At 31.5% G+C, this 23,586-nt stretch overlaps 1 protein-coding gene across 2 annotated transcripts in view; it reads left to right on the plus strand.

The window, feature by feature from the left end:
• Positions 1-23,586, plus strand: part of LOC148621034 (protein SFI1 homolog) — a 37,745-nt gene that overhangs the window by 7,947 nt on the left and 6,212 nt on the right. The window contains exons 4-27 of one of the 2 annotated variants that reach the window (XM_088575039.1): positions 888-998; positions 1,440-1,534; positions 3,661-3,675; positions 4,702-4,819; positions 6,098-6,200; positions 7,779-7,935; positions 8,601-8,762; positions 9,205-9,275; positions 10,457-10,549; positions 11,959-12,056; positions 12,316-12,382; positions 12,653-12,783; positions 14,140-14,221; positions 14,450-14,542; positions 14,915-15,000; positions 15,506-15,581; positions 15,984-16,156; positions 18,086-18,188; positions 18,549-18,645; positions 19,442-19,602; positions 20,150-20,299; positions 20,944-21,120; positions 21,729-22,222; positions 23,353-23,448. In XM_088575039.1, the coding sequence (XP_088431165.1) occupies positions 888-998; positions 1,440-1,534; positions 3,661-3,675; positions 4,702-4,819; positions 6,098-6,200; positions 7,779-7,935; positions 8,601-8,762; positions 9,205-9,275; positions 10,457-10,549; positions 11,959-12,056; positions 12,316-12,382; positions 12,653-12,783; positions 14,140-14,221; positions 14,450-14,542; positions 14,915-15,000; positions 15,506-15,581; positions 15,984-16,156; positions 18,086-18,188; positions 18,549-18,645; positions 19,442-19,602; positions 20,150-20,299; positions 20,944-21,120; positions 21,729-22,222; positions 23,353-23,448 (3,009 nt within the window). The remainder of the gene's footprint in view (positions 1-887; positions 999-1,439; positions 1,535-3,660; positions 3,676-4,701; positions 4,820-6,097; positions 6,201-7,778; positions 7,936-8,600; positions 8,763-9,204; positions 9,276-10,456; positions 10,550-11,958; positions 12,057-12,315; positions 12,383-12,652; positions 12,784-14,139; positions 14,222-14,449; positions 14,543-14,914; positions 15,001-15,505; positions 15,582-15,983; positions 16,157-18,085; positions 18,189-18,548; positions 18,646-19,441; positions 19,603-20,149; positions 20,300-20,943; positions 21,121-21,728; positions 22,223-23,352; positions 23,449-23,586) is intronic. The other variant, XM_088575041.1, reaches the window with a different exon arrangement.

Consider the following 23,586-nt stretch of genomic DNA (forward strand, 5'->3'; position numbering starts at 1 on the left):
ACATATTGTAGAATGATTTTTGTTAATTTGGCATTCCATACTTTTTTTTACGTGCCTAACTATCTTTATAAAAGCACTGTTTGAACTTAACTAATATAACTTAAAGTGTTTTTTCTGGTAAACTAATGCTATAAAATGTAGATAAAAGGTTTATTTATCTTGATATCAATTTAAACCCTCTGTAATTCGTATTTATCAACTTATGGTGCTGACAAAGGGAGATAACTTTATTAACCGGGAAAATATATATTTCTACTGACGTAAACATCTTTATTTACAATCTGTGAATATATTTTGGTTGTAGAATTAAGTTGAATCAACAATATATAAATAAATGTGGTGAAAGGTTTACGCATAAAAGTTAATAAACCTACCAGTTTTGATTTCTATACCGTCACCACTGATATGACGTCATCTATGGAAGACGGTTTTGGAAACAAAAATAGACGAAATATCATGGGTTTTATTTCTTATTTTTAAGCAAGTTCTGATAATTATATTTTGCTATATTTTTGATATATTGATCCTATATGATAACTTTACAATATACAAAATAAAAAACTTGTGAAGCAATTACTTTGAGGTCGTGTAATAGATTGTCACAAGTGAGAGACACAACAGAAAACCAGCAACAATGTGGGATTGTCTTTTAATTAGATTGGTACTTTTCACTTATGAAGAAGGCCATAAGTCCAAAAATTTGTACTATACACTCTGTGTTTATTACATTTTATTTGTATTTAGTTCCCTTTTATCTTTTGAATATGGCTATTGTTCACTTATTCATTATCAATTTTTACAATGCCCTGAAATCAATGAGTAATAATTACATAATTATGTATGTTCAAAAATATATTGCATTTGATATATTTTTTTGTATTTTGAAGACATCATTACAATACCCACATTATGAAGATGGTGTTCAGTGAATGGTATGACATGTGGTGGCATGTAAGAAAGGAGTGGAGATTGATGGTCAGAGCTGAATGTCATTTCAGGTAATTTTCTCCTTAAAACTCAAGTTTGTACGATTTTTCCAGTGACTTGGTGTTTAATAAAACTGAATACTGTTAATTATTATCGCAGAGACTTATTTTTTGGTTTGAGGATGTCAGTTTAATTTTATGGCCATCTTATTTCAAGTTTTGCACTCTCTCTAGCATTTACTCTATAAGTTATGGATTTTTTTTTGCACAGATTTATTTTCACATGTTTTTTCTTGATTTGGAAATTAACATAAGTATGTCACTTGCGAGTACACTTTTAAAGTTGTTTTTCCAGAAAAGTTTAGAAAAATGTGGTAAGATTATTGTTTTAAGGGAAGAAAGGGCTGAAAATCTAGTTATTGGTTTTCATCAGCCTCATGATCAATGTGTAAATCAATGCTGAAAAAATATGTTGAAAGTAATCTTGAAAAATTGATAAAAACCTTTTTACAGGTATCTAGCATGGACAAAATATTTTGAAGCCTGGAAAGAATTTGTTGTTTTCATGAAGCAAAAGAATAAAAGAAGTGCATTGGCTGCTGGTTACGGTATGTGGAAATGATTTGGAGTTTACAGGGATAGAAACTCATTAAAGTATAAGATGGTCCAAAAGTAGAAAATATGACTGTCAATGAGATGAAATCATCTGTTCGGATGGACTTGTGGTTGCTTTTTGTTACAACTTGACCACGAGTTTCTAATCATGGGTGTATAGTAATCCCTTCATCCATTTGTCTGTCTTTTTGCATTTCCATTCCAAATAATAATTGATGAACCACTCATGTGAGTCTTTTTGAATTTTAGATACTCATACTTAAAAAATGTGTCAGTGTTAGTCATAAATAAGATTAAGAGTAATGTTTGGTATATTCATGTTTTATCATCTTTCCATCATTTATTTTTGTCGTAAAAGTGGCAGTTACCATTGTTGACTTACCACTCTGTTTTTAAACTAGAAATACATGCAGCAATGGCACCTAAATTTTCTATTTACTAGATTTACCAGGTATTTTTTGGGGGATGTTTGATTTACCAAAATACCCTATGTCACTGGTTCATTCCTAGAACTTCTCTCCTGTTTCTGAACACTACACAAAAATATAGTCCAAATGTAATTCCTTTTATATCATTCAATACATCTTTTATAACCTGTAAATATGTTTCTGGCAATTATTCCTCTCAATAATATTCTATTATTTCTGCAAATAAATTTAAGATCTAGTCTTCAAGTGAACTGAAGATTTGAGGGACTCCTTTTTGGATGTTTAATAATAAATTGGCATTTAGGGAATGAAGTTAATGCAGTAATATGCCAAGAAGCATTTAATGTGCTAAGTATGTTTCATTTAATACAAATATCAGTCAAAATTTCCATCCTATCCTGAATATTTTTTGATTAATAAACAGAAAGTCAAGAGCAGTGATTTGAACCAAGTAAAATTGGTGGGAAAATTCAAATTGACAAAAAGTGTCTAGTTTGAAAATCTTAGTATGTTGACCAGGGAAATTATTTTCTTATGATAAAATAAGTTCCACTTGAGTTTAAGTACAGTGTAAGATAATACTCTGTTGAAATATTTTCAAATGTGATTGCAAATTAACTTTTAGACAGGTTTAAAAAAATAGGAAAAATGTGAAACAGATAAAAATTTGTAAATGTGTGTTGTAAAAAGTTGGACACGGTTTAACTATTGATTACAGTTTTTAATTCAGTAATTGGTTATTGTTCTATATTTAGTAGGAGAAAAAACAGTTCTAAATAATATGGGAAATGCAAATGTGTAATTATAGTTTTATGTTACATCATGTAATCTTTTAAATTTTGACAATGCTACAAGTTTCCAAAGAATCAAAAAACCCCAGTGCAACAGAACTTTGATTTATTCTTCAATTAGAATCAGCAGTCTTGATCCCCCAATAGAAAGGTATGATATAAATAAAAAAAAAATTTTGCTGACTGATCAGGTTATGCTTGACCTACATGTAGCAGTGATTCTTCTATGTGTATAATTAGAGCTGAAATAAGACTGTTTCTGAATGCCAAAAGCATGATAATTTTCGAATTTCTCTCTAAAATAACTACCTTTTAAAAGACTTCAAAGTTCACTTTTCACTTGCCTCTCATATTTTGGTATAAAGTGAGTTGATTTAGCAGATCATGTAACCATATATGTGATGAAATATAATTGTCTTACATAGTTCCAAGTTTGCTATATATTTGGATATTTCTTCCGAAATGAAAAAACATAGGCACTTCTTTAAAAAAATGGAAAAATAAATGTGTAGGAGGACTTTTGATGACTTGAACATAATTTTTTGGTCTTTTTGACTTGACTTAATGAGTTTTGACTTTGTCCATGTTTTTATGAAAATGGTCATATGGTTAACATATTTCTGTTAAGTTGCCTAGATCAACAATATTAATGTTTTTTTTTAAGTTTATGTGAGGATACAAATTTTGTTATGGAATAAAGAAGAATTGACAAAAAGGGTGTAAGACAAGTGAGAAGAATAGGTAACATGTAATGCCTATATTCCAACTTGTTGATGTCCTCATGCTGAGGACTGATTCAGAAACTGTTGCATTCTGGAATTGACATTGTTCATGATGTTCCTAATTGGTCAAAATGTCTGAGACAGATTGAATGTTCCTTTCTTATCCTTGATTTTTCAGCCCATAGATTGAAAGGTCTGTTAAGTTACACAAGTTAATTATTAATAGCATGCTGTATTCAATTAAATGTATAGCGAGTAAAACATTTAACTTCAGGGGATTATTTCAACATCTCTATTACCTGTAATAGAAGGAGATTTAAACATTTTTGCAAACATAAATTCAAATACTTATGAATTCATATACAATGTATTGAATAATATAAAGTTTAAATCTTCTTTTCAATTGTTCATTTACGGTAACTTCCTGTTAACTTCTTAAGGCAGTTCATCAGGTAATGGTCATTCAATCAAGGGAAAACCAACTCTATTCCGTGATGTTAACTATTTTACTTGCTGTAAATTCATGTTCAGTTTTAAATCAAATTGAATGATATAAATTTGTTAAAAGTTTCTGAAAACTATTATTTAAGTAACCATTCATATGCATATATTCTGAAAAATTTTTACTGCAAATTAATATTCATTGTGTATCAAAATATCAAGTTATACAATGCACATGCTTTAATTAAAATAATACAGTTTAATTTTAATTTTCATGTTATGGATTTAAACTACTCTGGGACATTTTGTTGATTTCACTTTGATGAATACATTTTAAGTAGCTGTCTTTGTAAGAATCATGCAAAATCTGAAAAATGTGATACACCCCCAAAAAGGCTACATATTTTTATTTTTTTATAGTTAGGTTATTTTATGGGTCTATATTATGAAATATGTATTCAAATCTACCTGCTCTTAGGAGATAATCAACATTAAAAATCTAATAGATTCTATTGTATTTGAGTGTCATTTACAGAGTTATCTCTACAGTGCATTCTATACAATTTTCATCTCCTATGTACATGGTTTATACGAAAAACCAAATGTTAATTTCTGTTTACTGAAGCATTTTAAACAAAATATCAAAAATAAAAATATGTAGGCTTTTCACCCATGTATCACATTTTGCATGATTCTTAGCTGGAATGCTACTTAAAGCATTACAATGAAGTTGTTGAGAAATAAAAACTTAAAAAAAATTTTGATATTCATATTACAGATGGAAACAAGGTACTGAGAAGGGCTTTCAGTGTTTGGAAGGACTTTATATCTCAGAAGAAGGAACAGACTAAGAAGAGAGAAAGTGCTACAGAGTTTTATGAGAATTGTCTCTTAAAGTAAGTTTATAGGGATTGTACATCTTTCTGTCAGAAATGAAGTGATTGTTTGACCTTTTAATGAATGCACAGTGCAGGTGTTTAAGCGAGTTATGCATATCCATGTTTTTTTTTTAAACTTGATGGTGTTTAACTATATAGTGGTACATCATCAACAGTTGTTACTTTCAAAAGTACAGATAGTTTATCCCTGAAAGGCAAAGCCTATAATTCATATTACCACAAACTGAACAATTTAAGATGAGATTTAATGAATTTAATTCAACAACGATTTAGGTATATACTGACTTTGTTTTCTGTGTCACAGTGTGTTGGGTAATATTATTTCAAACAAAATTCACATAAATAGGAAGAAACAGTCAAACCTGTCCTAACCAAGCATTCAGTGCAGATCAAGGGATTTTGGAAAAGGAGATCCAGCAATCCTTTCCACAACAAATCATTAAAAGTTGTGACGTCATAATAGACCATAATATTGTGACTATAACTTACAATTAATTTTGCTCTTACAATATTTTGTGAAATGGGCTTCTAGCTATTATTGACTGTTAATATAATACATGGAATTTAAAAAAAAATCAAATACTGGATGTTCCAACTCTCGGAACTCCCTTCTGATTCTACCACAGATAATTGGTGTAGAAGTAAGCATTTTTATACTCCCTATTTGAACAGTGGGACATGTCTGCCCATATTCTTTTTATTATTTTCTGTAGATTTATAAATTGTACATATTTATTGTTCAATCCAAAAAAAGCATTGTATGTACTATGTTTTCATTTTCATGTCCTCATTGTGAACTCATGGTTTGTTATGGTGTATCCATTTGCACCATGAGAACCAATTTGTTCATTGTGTCATATTTTTCCTTTCCTCTTTTGCCTACTCCGGACTTTTTTTGAGCGAGTAGGCAGGTGTTTCAAGAAAAGCATAGGATGCTTACCTTACCGGTGCACCTGGTCCTTACTCCCATTCTTTAATGAAGGCTGAGTTGTTTATGTTTCTTTTTATGTGTTATTTTGGTAATTTCATGTTCTTTGTTGTGTTTTTTTCTCTGTCTATGGCATTATCCTTGGATTATATATATATGTTTTTTTTTCTGCTTGAAACTTGGGTCCTTTGATTCCTCTTTCTTTTTGAATCATACTTAAGTATGCTGTTTCTATGCCTAAGATTTTGTTATTTTTTTCTTTAGTTATTTGTTACATTGATTGATTGGTGTTTAATGCCCATGAGGCAGTTTGTTACATTGAGAAATTGCTATATGTCTCTTTACAGAAAATGCTGGGTAATCTGGAAGGAAAAATATGATGCAAAACAAGACAGAAAAAACATGGGTGTTGTGGCACTACAGTTCTGGGCCTATAGACTACAACTTCAGGTAAGTAGATTGATTGTCTCTGGTAGTATCAGTGTTCGTGGTACCATTTTCAATTCAGTAAATGATTTTTTTTTGCTCATTTTAATATTGAGTTTTATTTTCTTCTTAATTTATCAGCTCTTGAATTTGATAAATCCATATAAAATTTACATTAATTTTCTAAATTTTAATCATTTTATTACAAAATTTCCACAATTTTCATTTATTCTAACGTATTCTATTTGTAATAAACAAAATGGATCATACACAAGTAAAACAACTTACTAATGATGTCTTCTTCTGAAATAACTAACTAAGGGGGTATTTAACGTCTTTGATTACCCTGTCGGTTCTCTCATGGACGACCCAATTTGGTGGGCTTTAAATAATTTTGCTATTTATTTAAATTGTATTTTTATTCCCCTGAAATAATAATAATTACAATAAAGTACAGGCATGCAAATTCAATAGTGTTAATTTAAGGAGGTAGACCTAGGGTAAGGGATGTAACTCTTGAAATCAGTGATATGTTTGTATCATATTCAATTTCAACAAAGCCTATCAAGCCTTCATTTGAAATAGAATGAAATCAGTCCAAGTTACTTTAATGCTTACATGAGATTGATGTAAAATGCTGAATTCAAACGTTCCAATGATTTATATGAGTTGTGTCCTTTACCCTAGGTCTACCGTCTTAAGGTTTACAAAGTTAAGAGGAGACAGCAAAAAATTAACTTTGGGGATATGGTGTGATGTGATGTGCATGAATACAGCTCAAGCAATAAGGAACCTTTAAAAGTGCATTTAATAAAGGAATGTAAGCAGTCCAACACAACCTGATATTGCCTTTCTGACAATTTTCATTAAATGTAAACCTTAAAATTCACTGTGGCTGATATATGAAAGACATACTGTTTTTACTATATTCAATACTTTGTACTTTCTATAGTCATTTGACTAAATCAAAACTTCAAAAAGTTATGATTTAGATAAGATTGGAATTGAAAACATACATCATTCCTATTCACAAGGATTGAAGTTTCAAGATCAAACCATTTCTATTCAAAATTCTATTTTTTTGTTTCCATGAAAAAACTTGGAATTTTGATTTTGTAGATAGTTTAAAATTTTAAGTAGCAGTCTTTGTAAGAATCGTGCAAATTCAATAAAATGTGATACACCTAAAAAAAGGCTACATATTTTTATTTTTGATATGACGTTGATTTATGGGTTTATATTATGAAATGTGTAATTATTATTCAAATCTGCCTGCTCTTAGGCAATTCTATTGTATTTGAGTGTCATTTACAGAATTATCTCTCTTAATTTTTAAATCTACAGTACATTCTGTATAATTTTTATCTCCTAAGAACATGGGTTATATGAAAAACTGAATATTAATTTCTGTTTACTATGGCATTTCAAACAAAATATCAAAAATAAAAATATGTAGGCTTTTCACCCATGAATCACATTTAGCATGATTCTTAGCTAGAGTACTACTTAAATGTATATTTAGCAAGTCTTAAGAATTATTGTCTGCACACAAACTTTACATTTTGAGTTAAAATCCCAGTACATTTGTATTGTCTTTTCCAGCACTGGATGATATGGTGTGAAGCTTTTAAAAGAAGGCATGCTCTTTACAGTAAAGAAAGATTAGCATACAGACATCACAAGTTCTACACAATGCAGCGAGCTTTAAATGCTTGGATGGAGTACTGGTCTATGAAAAGGAAGAAGAAAGCTAAAAAAGGTCTTTGCTTTGTACATTTATATTAACAGGAATTTTTTTAAGAGTCAAATAAATTAAATGTTTTGGTTTTTGGTTTTGATTGAAAATAATGCAACAACAGCTAATCATATTCATTGATTTTTTTTTTATTCTAAAGCTGAAGAAATTGCAATGCTAGTACTGAATGTGGTATATGTTCCAATCAACCATACTAATTAGGCCTATAACCAATTTCTAGATTCGCAGGTTTGCTATCATCATTACCTGTTTTTTTTTTTTTTTTTTTTTTTGGGGGGGGGGGGGGGGGGGGGTTATGAATAGAATTGAGAAAAAGCAGTAAGTGCTTCTTTGAGTATTGCATATTGCAAAATGTAGCCTTTATAATCTTTATGGCAATATAAAGGTGAAAATCATGGATTTTCATGAAAAATGCCTGAGATTCAGGAAATTAACATTGAATGGCTCTAATTTGTTGAGCATCTCAGTATGTAATACACATTTTTGTCTTTTTTTTTTCAGAGTTGTGTACACTCAGTGTCAGTATACCACTTAAATAGATGCTGTCAATTAATTTGACTGCTCATATAGAACAGTTTTGGCAAAATTGTCATTTTATGGATCTGCCCAAAAATGCAGAGCTGTGCATTTTTATGTGAAGTATCAATGCTGTCTTGTTTGTTTTGCAGAATATGCTGAGAGTATACACCACAGATGTGTGTTAGTGAGATGTATGAGAGTCTGGGTAAACCAATACAATACCAGAATGCTTATCTACAACCAACAGGCACAAATACAGGACCTGGCAGAGAGGTTTACTAAGAGGAGATACTTCTATAAAATGTTACAATGTATCCTTTTATTGAAGAAAAATGTGTGTGATGCCACTTTTTAATCATAAATGACTGAATGTTATAGCATTTAACAATTTAGAAAATAATGTGGAGAACATGTAAATGTACTCCACATTAGTTTTGTTACCAAGCTTGAAATACTTTAGGCCATACAAAAATAATTTCATAGTTCTCATGGATATGGTCACATTTGATGGTGTCTATTTTTATTTTATATAAATAAAACCGCCTCCCTCATAATTTTTTCTGGCTTTGAACAATAAAAATTGTGTCATCATTACTTTTGAGAGAAGAAAAAAACAAAGGTAAAACATAAATGTTTCCTTATCACACTGATTTTAATGAAAAATGGTCTGACAACAAAAAAATACCTTTTTCACTAATTCAGTTATAAACAGATTAAAAAATATTTATGGTTTATAATTCTTAACAACTATAGATGTTGAAATTCAGCAAGAGAAACATGAAAAAGAAAAATTAGCTGAGGTGCACTACATGAGAAAATTAAAGGTCAGTATTGCTTGAATATAAATTTCAATATGAAAAAGGCTCTATCTTTAATAACAAAGGATTTTAAATTTTGTTTTTAAAGTCTTACTGAAGTCAGTTGTATAGTTGTGCACAGATTGAATTGTGCCCAGCTTATTTGGTCATGTGATCAATGAAAATTCCTGATATTTCTAGCTATATTATATATTTAATCTAGAAACTGGAAGAATTCTTTAAGCAGCACCTAATATACCAACTTTGACATCTTTATTATATTTGCAAGTTTTACTGGCACATAAACTTGTTAACTTATTCATCGATGATTTATTTAAGTATAAGTAACATTAATTGAGATTATTAAAAAAATTCCTTCTAAGAAATGGTTTACATTCATAATGCAGGTAAATGTATGATGTGCAATTTCTGCATATTTTTGTTTTTTGACTCAAATTAATTGTATCAGGAAAATGAATTGTGTCAGGATTTTATGATTTAGCATTATCATTTTTAAAGACCAACTATATGTCTTGTCATATATTTTTTTCTTGTTTTATCAATTTCCATTGTCAACATACTATATAGTTTGGATCCTTTACTTTATTTTAAGACCCTGTGCAGGTCCGGGTGTTAAAAGAATAGGCCTGCAGCATTACTAAGCTTGTCGTAAAAGGCGACTAAATAGTGCTCAGAACCCTAGCCGGGGGCTAGGGCGCTCTGCCCACAGAGCAACTGGGATGTGTGCCCCAGGTGGTGGAATGGGGTACCCCTGGCGTGTTACATACTTGGGTTGTCAGGCTATAATACGGAAAACCTGACCGCAAACCATAGTGGTGCACTGTGTTGGGAAAGATGCCACGTTCCTCGCACGTTAAAGAACCCTACTGTGGTATTCTACCGGAGTAGGAACCATAGGGCTCCGCCACAGGAAGCTAAATTGCCTGACCCTACCCACCTCTCCCTATTTCCAGTGGTAATCAAAATTTGTCGACCCCATTGTCCTTGTGTCCCATCCCTTTTTCATTTCATCATCATTTCATGTTCATATTATCATCAATTTCATGTTCATCGTCTGAATATAGCTGAAATATTGCTGCTCGGACGTTAAACCCCAACAAGCAAACAAACAAACTTTATTTTGAGTGCAGGTTTATTATAAAATGCATGTCATTTGCAATGATAAATGATTTTAAAATGTCTTGCAGGTTATTGGTATCACAGCATTCAGATTATATTTAGTGAAACAGAGAACAAAGGAGATGCAGCAACAAATGGCAACTGACTTCTACATCAATATGGTAAAGACTTAAGGTCTAGCTAGTTTTTTAATCAGTGTAAAACATTTCTTCACTTATTTTAAGACTTCTGATCATGGTTGATACTGTTTAAATATTTACCATACCTAGCTAAAGCCCTACAGAAAGCTGTTTACCTATTAACTTAAATAGTAAAGACCAGTAAAAGTGAATGGGGTAAGTGAAATTCTGTGCTTGATTTCTTATAAAGTATTAGAGTACAATGCACTGGACAACACATCATTCCTAACTATCAGTTGTGGATCAAACCTGGAAATCCTGGCACTTTTTACCAGTGCTTTAACAACTGGGGTAAAGTAGTCTCCACTGGTGCCGCTTTACCATTGCTTTTACAACTGAGGTAAAGTAGTCTCCTCTGTTGCAGCTTTACCATTGCTTTAACAACTGGGGTAAAGTAGTCTCCACTGGTGTCGCTTTACCATTGCTTTAACAACTTGGGTAAAGTAATCTCCACTGGTGCAGCTTTACCATTACTTTAACAACTGAGGTAAAGTAGTCTCCACTGGTGCCTCTTTACCATTGCTTTTACAACTGAGGTAAAGTAGTCTCCTCTGTTGCAGCTTTACCATTGCTTTAACAACTGGGGTAAAGTAGTCTCCACTGGTGTCGCTTTACCATTGCTTTAACAACTTGGGTAAAGTAATCTCCACTGGTGCAGCTTTACCATTACTTTAACAACTGAGGTAAAGTAGTCTCCACTGGTGCCTCTTTACCATTGCTTTTACAACTGAGGTAAAGTAGTCTCCTCTGTTGCAGCTTTACCGTTGCTTTAACAACTGGGGTAAAGTAGTCTCCACTGGTGTCGCTTTACCATTGCTTTAACAACTTGGGTAAAGTAATCTCCACTGGTGCAGCTTTACCATTACTTTAACAACTGAGGTAAAGTAGTCTCCACTGGTGCCTCTTTACCATTGCTTTTACAACTGAGGTAAAGTCTCCACTGGTGCAGCTTTACCATTGCTGTAATGACTGAGGTAAAGTAGTCTCCACTGGTGCAGCTAATAGAGAGAAATTTTAAACTCACCTGTAAAAGACAGCTATTGCATTAGAAAAGGATTCTTAAATCAATATTTCCATGGTCAATTTCAGGAAATTAACTTTCATTGTAAGACTGAATTTTAGTACAAATGTAACAAGGCTTTGACCCTTCATGAAATTATGAGTTAAAATCAATTTTATATGTACAACTTACTGTGAAATTGACAGTAAGATAATAGTTAAAAATCATGTAAACCCCACCCCCAAAATATACAGTAGTTCCATAATAATGAATGCTAGTCAAACATGTCTATGTTATATTCAGTTGCATTAAAACCAGTAAGATCTATTCTCTTCTGTCTAAGTTTGAGCAAAAAATATTATTTTATTACTAGTAATTTTGTGATATATAGTTGACAAGAAGACATTGGAATAGATGGATGTCTAGATGTGAAGACAATGAAGAATTAGCCATACACTGTCTGACTGTAAGGGCACTTCAACATTACAAGTAAGTTATTTCTTCTAGAAATGGCAAATTTATCTGGAAGGTTACCCATATCAGTTCAGTGAATGCACCATAATTTCTTGATCCTACAAAGGACATGTTTCACTTTTCTATGGTACATGCAAGGGTCCAGAAATTTTGACAGCCCATGTCGGTCATTATATCAAATTTCAGCAGAGGTTTGTGTCAGTCTTTTACTCAGATCGACAATAAACTACTTTAGTAGTAGTATTCTATAATTAATGTCTTATTGTTTTATTAGGCAGGTGGTTTGTAGAAAAATGGTGGATGCTTGGTTGGACTATATAGAATGGAGAAAACACAGACAGGTATGTTGTTGATAAAGTAACGAAAGAATATTCTTGTCAAATCATTATGAGTTTAGTAATTCAGTTTTATAATTCTACATATGTTACTGTATTTAATATTATTTGTGTATTCTTATCACTGTGGTCTATTCTGTAAAAATCAAAGTGTGGTTTGAAAAATGCATGAAAGAAAATTTTGATCAATGTCACTCATTTTCAATGAAATCATTAATTAAGAGTGAAACTTAAACTGCAAACAATACTTTGTAAAAGAAATTGTAATTTTTGTAGGCTCAGTATGACAGAGCAGATGCCTTTTACTATGTTAGAGCCATGCCTGTATTCCTAAGACATATAAAGGGCCATGCAGAGTTACAGAAGAGAAATCGAGAGTATGCTGAAATGGCTGTAGAATTCAGAAGGTAAGCATCACTGGTGTTAAACTGATGATAGTAACTTTTGTTAATTCTTTCTCAATGTAGTAGAAGAAAAAATCCTGTTAGTTTAATTTTACTTATTATTTCTCAGTGTTTGTTATTTGCAGAAGATGTGTAGATAAGTTTGAATCTTGCATTTTGCTGTAATGAGCTGAACATTGATGTTGAGAAAACAGCAAGGATGTTGGTATGGGATTAATATATTAATACCACCATGTAATCTTGTTCTGTTGTCTGTGTTGAATTTTCAATGTCCCATTTAGGCTTGATAAAGCAAAAAGCATATTAAAACAACTTAAAGCTGTACCAAGCACATAGAGAAATAATAATTTTCCTCTGCACCATCATTAGACAGTGGTTACTGATATTTCCCTCCACTGTCTTTGGTCAGTTGTAAATGACACTTCTCACCATTATATTTGGACAGCAGTAACTGTCATTTCTCACCACCCTCTTTGGACAGTTGAGACTGACTTTTCTCTCCCAAGTTAACTGAGATTTCAATCATCAGATTAACATTAGTCAGATACTTTACATTTATTATTTTATCATGATGACTGAACCTGTATTGATCTGAGTTGTAATGTTAAGTCTCAATAAGGCACTACAGAAGGTCAGCTCTCACAACTAAGTTATTCTAGGGAAAACAATTAGTAACTCAGATTTGCATTGGTAAAAGTCAAAAATGCAATTTTCAGATTCTTACTTACATCCTCCAGCTGGTACTTTCATGTTGTAATAGGACATTTCGTTCATATTCTGCACTGAAGTTCTCGTCAAACAAATGATACAGAAATAAATGATTTGCATGTTTTTTATGATTCTGCATGCAAAAACGACATTATAAAGATCATTTTTGCATAATAATCCGAAAAGGGAAATACTTCTTTAAATTTAACTACACATCTCTTTTAAGGAGGTAACTGAATTGTATTTGAAGGTTTGCGTTGTCAATCATGGATATGGCTGTGGCAAATTGAGTTTACTGATAGTAAAGGATATCTGCCACCATCAAATTGACATTCTGAATTTTACGATGTTATCATATGAAATTTCTTGTAACAATAAATGTTGCATTATGTTAAGTTATTATAAGGAAGACAGAATTTCAAAAAAATATTTGTGAATGGTTATTGATATTGTGAAACATTTGTAAACTAAATCTATTCATTGTTTCATGTAGTTTCGGCAAGAGTTTGGTTTACACAGGTTCAGAATGCATTGAAATTGACTGAAAGTGACTTTAGATGAAGTCTGGTTTAGACAGGTTTCCAGTTTATTCAGAGATGAGTTTAAACAGCTTTTATGGTATTTATTATTACAATGTTATTGTTTTTATAGGGAAAACTTGGCTGCAAGATTTTTCTACATGTGGTACAACAACTTTGAACAAAGTAGGGAAGATAGAATGAACAAAAGAATGGTAGGTTTACCAAATAATATGACAAATAATCAGTAGGGATGTGTTTTAAAATACATTAGGTGGAAAAAAATTTCTTAGGTCTTTTAAAAATTCAGTATCCTCTATGAAACAGTAGGTAGTAAACTACAAAAAGAAAAAAACAAAACAAAAAAAATCAAAATTTGTATCTGTCAATGAAATTAAAATGTGACATGCTTTTACATGTGATTTGCTCTTGTATCGTTGAAGGCTATTCTCCACTATGAGAGCTGTACCTTTAAAAGATTTTTTGCTGTTTGGAGGAACAGATATCATCAAGCTATAGTGGACCATAGGAAAGAGGTTATTATACAAAATTGACTATAGTTAACATGTCTAACCAGAGAGATACACAAAGGGGCTTGGTTCTCAACATCAAACCACTTTGGTTGTCTTGTAATAATGTACTTGCCACAATTGTGAGAGGACACAGTTTCAATCCCTGGTGAAATCCTTTCTTTGATTTTAAAAGGTGTCTTTTTTGTTTCTCTTACAGGTCTTTTCAAATATAATGTGTTGTGCTGTCTTAAAATTTCTTTCTAGCTAAAGAAAATCCTGTCCAATAATTATGATAAAAATAGGGAATTTAGAGAGTATAAATCCAGTTTTACAGTATATATATATGTATTATCAGATCATTTTGAAGTATTGTAGCTTTTCATTGTATTTTTCAAGGTTGAAGCAGTGCACTACTTTAATACAGTTTTGTGTAGGAGGCATTTGAGAGCATGGAAGGTGTATGTAGAGGAATTGAGAATAGGGTAAGTTTGTAGTTTGAAGAAGAACAGATTTGAAATTATGTTTACTCTAACTTAGCGTAAAAAGATTACCATCTTCACCCTCAGGTAAAGAATATTTGCTTAATAGTTTCCAAATAATTTTGGGAAAGTCTAAACACCAAATTTTCAGTAATTTATTACAAATCCAGACCTTGTCCTTCAGCTTTTTTGGGGTTGGAAGAGAAATATGACTATGTTTTGCTTGTTATGATTTCAAATTCAATGCATGGTTTGGATTTTTTTTGGGTCAAATATGAAGCTAATGCAAAAATTTAATTTTTTGTACCAAACTTCTCAAAGTCAGTAGAAATGTAACATAAATGAAATGAGAATCAGATTTTGATTGAGCTTGAAATGTACAGTGGAACCTCAATGTGTTGACCTCGGAATACTTGAACCACAGATAACATGAACATTTTTGCATGGTCCCTTTGACTTCAACTTAACGAAGTTCGACTGTATATGTAGAACATTTATTATTTTTCAGGGAGATAAATAATGCAGAAGCTACAAAACATTACTACAAACATCAGCTGTCTCGGTCGTTAAAGGTGTGGAAACAGGTAGGTTATTATTGGATTATAGTACCAAGTTTGGATTGTAATAGTAACCATTTCAAAGTTTGAAAATGGTTGAAAATAAACAAAAGATTGATTACAATTGTTTCATTTTATTATGAACATTATTTTCATATCTTCTGTCCACATTTTTAAGGTTGTGTATATATAATATCACATTAATGCGGTGAATTTAATTTTAGTATGTATGAATGAATATCTTAGTTAACTTCACATGAAATTAACGTCATTTTCACACGAATTTCATGTGTAGGCTTGATTCTCCCAAATTTCATGTGAACTTTGTCACAAAGTTTATTTGCTCAGTTCGGGTGAAAATCATGTGAAATAATTTTGCCTGTGTAAGACAATGGCTTACATTGATAGGACTGTTCCTTTTAATTACAGTTTATGTTATACAAAAGAAATCAAAGGCAAAAGAAGAATATTGCCATTGTATTCTACAGAAGGCATGTTTGCCATAGAGTAATGAAGGTTCTTAGGAACAATGTTGTTCAAGGGAGACAATTCAGAGAGATCGCTGATACCCAGTATGGTGCTAAATGTCAACAACTTCTTCGGTAATATGTTGTTAGTTATAATATTGTTAACTTTAATATATTTATTGTTATTTTGGTGATCATGCGTACAATATAAAAAAAAAATGAAATAGTTACAAATACTGAAAACAAGTGAATTCATGTGCTTATTTTTTCATTTATCACAAACTAGGATCATGTTAAGTAAGATTGAATCTCAAAATTTAGGAAAACAATACATTAGCTAGTTAGTGTCAGTCTAAGTAAGAATCAGGCAGTGGGTGAAACATGGTTTGAAAAAACCCACCATTTTGAAAATGTAATTTGACTATTTGCACCGTCAGAATCAAGGAAAAAAGACAAATTTTCTATATCATTTTGGTAAACATATTTCTCTGATTTTTCTCATTTTGCCGGATTCTTACAAATATTTATACTTAATAATTAACCACCTTAGCATCTATTGATACAAAACATGTACATTTAGTAAAAGTATGTACATTATGAACATCTGTGAAACGATACATGTTTTAGTTGGTTGAAAAAAAAGAGGCTTCCAAAATTCTGTTGCCAGAAATATCACCAGCTGCCATTTTTTGTCACCAGTTTTCAGAAATTAGAGCCAAAGGGTGCCAAAAAAAATTACAATTTAAAAAAAAAAGACAGTATTAAGTTCACTGATGAATTAACTTTGTCTATTCATCAAAATAACCTCTCCATTCATGACATACATGTACCCAAGATTCACTCTTGATGCATGTATAAAGTAGGTTTTTAGCTTTTTAGGTTTTTTAGTCTGTCACTTTTATATGCATAAAATATTAAGTACTACTCCAGAAACAGGTATTTTCATTCTATCAAAGACTATATTACTATTCTCATACAGTCTCTGATTTTAAAACATGTTCACCTTTGTCCTTTATGGTCTAATTCATCAAATACAATATAATTTACTTTTTTATTATTTTTAACAAGCTTGATTCTTTTTTTTTATCAAATGATAGAATTTCTAGCAAACTACAGTTTGTACCATGGACCATTAATCGAGTTAACTGAGTAGTATTTCCTTAATTAGATTTTGGGAATCCCCATTCTATTTGTTTACCGATTTTCCCGCCAAAAAAGTCACATGGCAAAAGTGTAAACAAATGTCATCCATTTTCTTTTATCAATTCTTTAATTTCTTAGTGTTTAGACACTTCCTGATGGGATAATCGTTGTTAGTTGGATTTAATTTATTCTGTTATTAGGTAAGTCTGTTTCTGAATGCATCACATGGTTAAACAGGGCTGTGAAACTTGTGTGTAGCTACGTGCACATGGCCTTAATTGTGTTTACCTTTGACCAGATGATGAGAGTTTTGATTGGCTCAGTAATATATTTACATTTGATTGACACCTCCCATGAGGATATTGTCAGTCCAGTCGCCTGGTCTAATTACCTTTAATTGCCTTCAGGTGTAAATTGTTCATAGTCAATTAACTTTGACCAGGTGTCAACACAATTGTTTAATTAGAGAGAATATCTGTTGCTGATAAACTTCCTGTCAATTTGAATGTACAAAACCTAGGCGCCAAGAAAATCACCAACGGGCTATTTTTGTCGCCAGATAAAATAAATAATCGAAAATTGCGACATTGGCGAAGCCCAGCGCGACCCCTGAATGTATTTTAAAAAATTGACCCTAAGAAAGATATTGTAAGACACTATTGTATATCACAATTCTATGTTGTCTGAATTAAATGTAAGACACAAGTTGAGAAGGGGGCCCTTATCAAAAAAATTGTCAAGCCCCCATACATTTTGGAGGGTGTTTACTTTTACTTAACAAAAAAAAAGACGAATGCATTTTTTACAATTAAAATTCCCATGGTCAACACAATCATTTTCAAATCATGTGTTAACCACTGACCATTGGTATTCTTCTGTGAAATAAGAAATATTCTTAGTAAAATGACTGCTTAATTTTAGATCAACATTATGGAAATGGAAGGAGAATTGTGAGAAACAGAAGGAAGATAGACAGACTGAGAACTTGGCTGTCTGCCACTATCACAGAAAAATACTGGGGAAGGTATTTATAAGTAATTCATGTCTTTCCTGTAAACTATTTATTTTTTCCCTCTTTTTGAATGAAAAGTTTTGTGTCTGTCCATCTGGACAGTTTTTTAGTACCATAAAATAAGGTTAAGTTCAATTTTCAACAAAATCCAAAATAATTTTTTTAAGTTAAGCCATTTTGAACATTTTGCCATCACCATTATATGGTGGGTATCATTTAATGTTCCATTAATGCCCTGTTGTATAGAATACGATGTGCTATGATTTTGGAAAAAAGCAAAAAAATGTAGAACATTTCTGGGTTGTCAATGAATATTGAACAAACTTAAAACAAAACCTTAAATATATGGAATTTGGATTTTTTTTATTATAGGTAACTTCATCTTGGCACAGATATGCTGTAATTCATGCCTATAAGAAATCAGAGAGAAATCGATGGGTCGAAAATACACAAAAAGTGCTCAACTATAGTAAGTATAACTACATAGGAAACATTCTATATACCTGCCTTAACTTAACCCTGAATCATCCCAGAACCTACCTTGCAGTCCAAAATTTTTGCAAAATTTCATGGTTATGAACCACTAAAAATGTAAATTGTAAAATACAATTTCAAATCATGTTTACCTCAAATCCCTTGAGATTGATTTTGATTTTTGAAGTACTGCTATAAACTGCAAAATTTGGATTAAATTTAAAAAAAAACACACATTTTGGACACCGAATGACAAAAAAAAATTGCCTAAAAATACCTGTTTTACAATATTTACTGTAAGCATAACATTTTTTGATGTTCCTTCATACAAGTTTAAACATATTTTGAAATTTGGATTTGAACATCTGTCTAAACTAAGTAAATTCTAAAATTTTAAAATGTTTTCACTGGCAATATGGCTTCATTAAAACATGACATAAAAACTGAAATATAGGCCCTCCGTGTGTAAGGGTATATTTTTGTGTTCTTTTATAGTGTCATCTTAAAGGAAGTAATTTTTGTACTAAAAATTAACTATCCAAGTTTATCACTTTCTACCAACCACTGAATACTTACTTTCATGTTTCTCTGTTGTACTCATGGAAGGATTTCTACCTAAACTTGAATCCATCATTCATATTAGGTAGCATCATCTACCAGAATCTTAATTTTAATTTTTATTGTTGTGATGCAGAGTTTTAAAGTTATTTTTTTACTAAAATGGTATTATTTTTACACGTCATTCTAGTTGATGCACAATTTTTCAAAAATGCGTCAATTTTTTTTTTCAGATAAATTACAAAGGTACTTTTCCTATTGGAAGAAGCAGAGAGATGAGAGTTTGCTGAACAGATTAAAGTCTGAACAAGCCATACAACATTACAATAGAGTTGTATTACAAAATCTTATCAGCAGATGGAAACAGTACGTTCAGATCTGTATCAAGGAAAAGGTAATTAATGTTTGAGGGTTCAAGGGATTTGATTTAAAAAAAAGGCCATGATGGTTTCCTCAGACATTGTTTTATTCCTTTTGAAATAATATTTCTACATTTTATATGAAATTTTAGTATCAAAAGTTATAGATTTTTATTTGCTCAGGCAGAAAACAGAGTTTTTTACAGAGTCTAGGTTTTTCAAAGTAGTTACAGACCAACTGTTACCGAAGACCTCAACTTACCCATTTTTTGGAAATGCACCAGTACATTGCATGTAAAATGTAAATGAGCACACCTTGTTTTATTGAATAATAGAGAAATTTTCATGAGGTTCAAATTATATTTTTTCACAAGACCCATTAAATACACACACAAAAATCGTCAGGTTGAATACATTATTTGTACTTAAAGTTAAGAATTACTTCTCTGCCTTCAGACTATTGAAACACTAAAATATGAGTCACATTGTATGGGTAAACAAAGAAGATATATATATATATTTCTCCTACAGCAGGCAGTGGATATTTAGCTCAAGTTAAAATCTTGTTTGTAAATCTTTCAGCTACTGAACAAGCAGTGTATATGGTTCAATGAAGTAAGATTAAAGACTTGGTCTGTATTGGTATGGAAACAAGAACATGTAAAGGCCCAGGAAACAGCGAGAAGATCTGCTTTAGCTCTCTGGCATTGGAGTTTATCATTGCAAAAACAGGTATTGTATAATTAACAGAAATTCTTACTGTAATATTTATTATAGAACATTGAGATTTAAATTTTGGAATTATTTGCTATGACATTAGAATTAGCACTTGTCAATTTTTATGAATTCTGACAAATGAACATGTTCACATGTGACAGATATTGTGTTTTTGATTAACTGTAAATGTCTCATTGTATGAAAGTGGTTTCACAACTTATAGTGTAAACTAGAAATAGTGAAAATTAGTACTATAATGCTACCTAATGGTAGCATGCTCTTTTGAAATAACATTTGATGAGGAAAAGGGATTTTACTTGCTATTTTGTTTTTTTTTTCACCCCGATGGTCTGTGGGGAATATGTTTGCCTCAGGCACCTGAAGTAGTAGGTTCAAGCCCTGACTGAGTACCACTGAAGGCTTAAAACATCTCCTCCAAGCATGTGACATATATGATAATTGAGTGGTAGTCTTAGAGTCATATTAATGTGTCTGACTGGGATGACTTGCCAACTGACAGGCTGTTGCTTCTGTAACCTGGCAAAATAAAGATCTGGCTTAGCATTCAATTAGTCAAATGTTCTTGTCCTGAAGTGCATGAAATTTCTGCCTTTCAATGTTAAACCACAATCATTCAATCAAATTGTTTTTTCATTCAGATGTTAGTTGCATGGTACATTTATACTCAAGATAGAAAAAGAAAAAAATCCAGGATAAATCATGCTCTGGAGAGAAGAAGGACAAGATTGATCAGAAATGGTGTTACTCAGTGGTTAAGTGTAGCTGATGACCTTTCTTCACTCAGGGCAAAATTTGCTGCACAGCAACATGCCTCTGTAAGTTTTTTATCAGCATCATTTCTTTTATTTTTGTTTAGTGAATTTTTAAAATAAATGTAAATATTTTTGGAAGAGTAAATTTTGAAATAAAGTTTTTTATAGTTCATTATCATTTGATCTATCAAGTCGAGTAGTGTGAATTCTAAAACTATGCCAAAAATGCAACTGACTTTACTTTGCAATAATATACAAATGGCATTATGGATCAACATTACTAAATGTTGTTTTTTCTTCTGAAAATCACATTTGCTACTAAAATGACGAAATCATAATGATAAAGGCTTGCACTAACTTTGCAATAATAAAGGCTCCCAATAATTTTGCAATAATGTAGGCTCACAATAAATTCTGAATTGACACTATCTAAAACTTATTACTTGTGAAATTTTAATGCCTACTGAATTTTTCACACAGTTATCAAGAACAGAAAGATTTCATCTATCTTATATAGAAGATGAATAATTAGTAGTCAAACTCATTATTATTGTGTATGTGTAAAAAAACTAGCTATTTACATCTATGCATCTATGCATAACTAAATGCATAGATTTCTGATCCTTTCCATAATTATCCATTCATATCAGCTTTTGTAATTATCCTTCCAGAAAGCATTTACTATGCATCAGATTGTACAAAAATGTGCTTTACACTGGAGGCAGTGGGCTGGTAGGAGAAAAGCAAAGCGTGCATCTGATGCACATGCTCATGGTGCTTACAAGGTCCAACAGAAAGTTGATTTTATGGTCCCTTCTCACCAAACTAAGATGCTACGACCTGAACCAATTATCTCAGCTGGGCCTGACTATGGACCAAGACCTACAGCCATTGGACTGTCTTATGTTGTTGACGAGGGCCTTAAGTCTCTACCTTGTGACTCAACTGTCCTGCATCATGGGCCTAGATCAGTTCCTAGTGGTCCATCTTCAATGCAGAACTTTCCTGCTAGACCTAATGTTGTTAGTCCAGTATCACCTCGTTCTGTCATTGAGGATATTGGATCCAGTAAGCTATTACCACAGGTATCGGCATCACCTGTAAGATCAAAGGGAATAGTGCCTGAATCTGTACCCAGTAAACATGTGGGATTTAAATTAGACAGGTAATTGCTTAGGTGCTATTTCATAACATCAGATATTTTGTTGTGAGAAAAATGTTTATTGTGAATTCAGAAAAAAGAATTAAGTACCATTCTGTGTAAGAATTGGGCAATGGATGGCACATCATTTCCCCCAATTTAGTCATTTTTGCCAAAAATATATTCAGTACATCTAGAAAACATCCAAAAAGCTGTTTAAATTTATCCTAAAGCATCTGTGACGTAGATATTTTTTGACTACTTATGTAGGGAAAGAGCGTGGGAAAATTGTCCTGCTATTTTTCCATGTACATTTCTACTAAATTTGACCTATCAATATCTTAAAAAGGCTAATTTTAAAAACACTTTGATGGTAATTTCTGGTAGTTATCAGGTATAATTAATTGGTAAATGAAATAAAATCTCTGCGTTTTTTCCTTCATGTGCCAAACCTTACATGTATATACATTTTGCCCAATTCTTAGACCGAGAAGAACTTCATGTATTTATTATAGTACCAATTGGTTATTTTATTGCTTCTGGTGTTGATTGCTACATGTAGAATTTAAAATTTTCTTTCTGCAATGCAATATACAGGGGAAAGATACAATGCTTTGAAAAGTCCTACTTTTGAGTTGTTAAAACTGTTCCTCAATCATTTTGGTGATTAAAACATTGCAATACTGGTAATTTCTTAGTTTACAGTTTATCTTCTCCAGAACAATTAAATTATTACAGAATAAAGCTCACAATGATAAATACTCATTCCATTCCATTATTGTATTTTAGATATTTTAGATATTTAGATATTTTAATTTCTCACTAAAGAGACAAGGATTTTCCCAATTTTAGCATTGTGAGATTTTCTTATAAAATATGCAAAGTTTTTGACGTCACAATAAACCATTCTATGATGTCTTGTAAATACAAAGAAGTTTTGGCAGGCTGTGATTTCTTTTTACAAAATTCATTTTTATTGTGAAAAATGAATCAAACACCCTCGGGTAAGGTTTCTATGTTCACTAACTCAGCAGAGCCTAATTAGAGAACTTGAAATCTTACTTTTGGATGTCTGAGATTTCTCTGTCTTACATTCTCAGTGGTGTTTGATATTTAATTTTCATCAATCATGATTCTCTCTTTTTCTTTTTTAGAAATATTCCTTCCCGGAGGAAACCTAGACATCCATCATTTTTAGCTGATTCACTTAAGAAAGCTGGGCTTTTCTCTTGTGAACAAGAAACATTTGAGTTAGTAAATTTCTTACAAAAATCCACAGAGCAGTACCCTTACAGTTATGTATGAGCTGAAGTATTTTGATAGGAAATTATTGTGCTGTCAATTATCTTAATTTTATAATGTGTCTTATTTCTGCTCTTCAGTTAGAT

The sequence above is a fragment of the Perna viridis genome, chromosome 3 (genome assembly GCF_037379345.1).
Source record: "Perna viridis isolate PV_CMFRI_1.1 ecotype Kerala chromosome 3, ASM3737934v1, whole genome shotgun sequence".
Taxonomy (NCBI): Eukaryota; Metazoa; Mollusca; class Bivalvia; order Mytilida; family Mytilidae; genus Perna; species Perna viridis.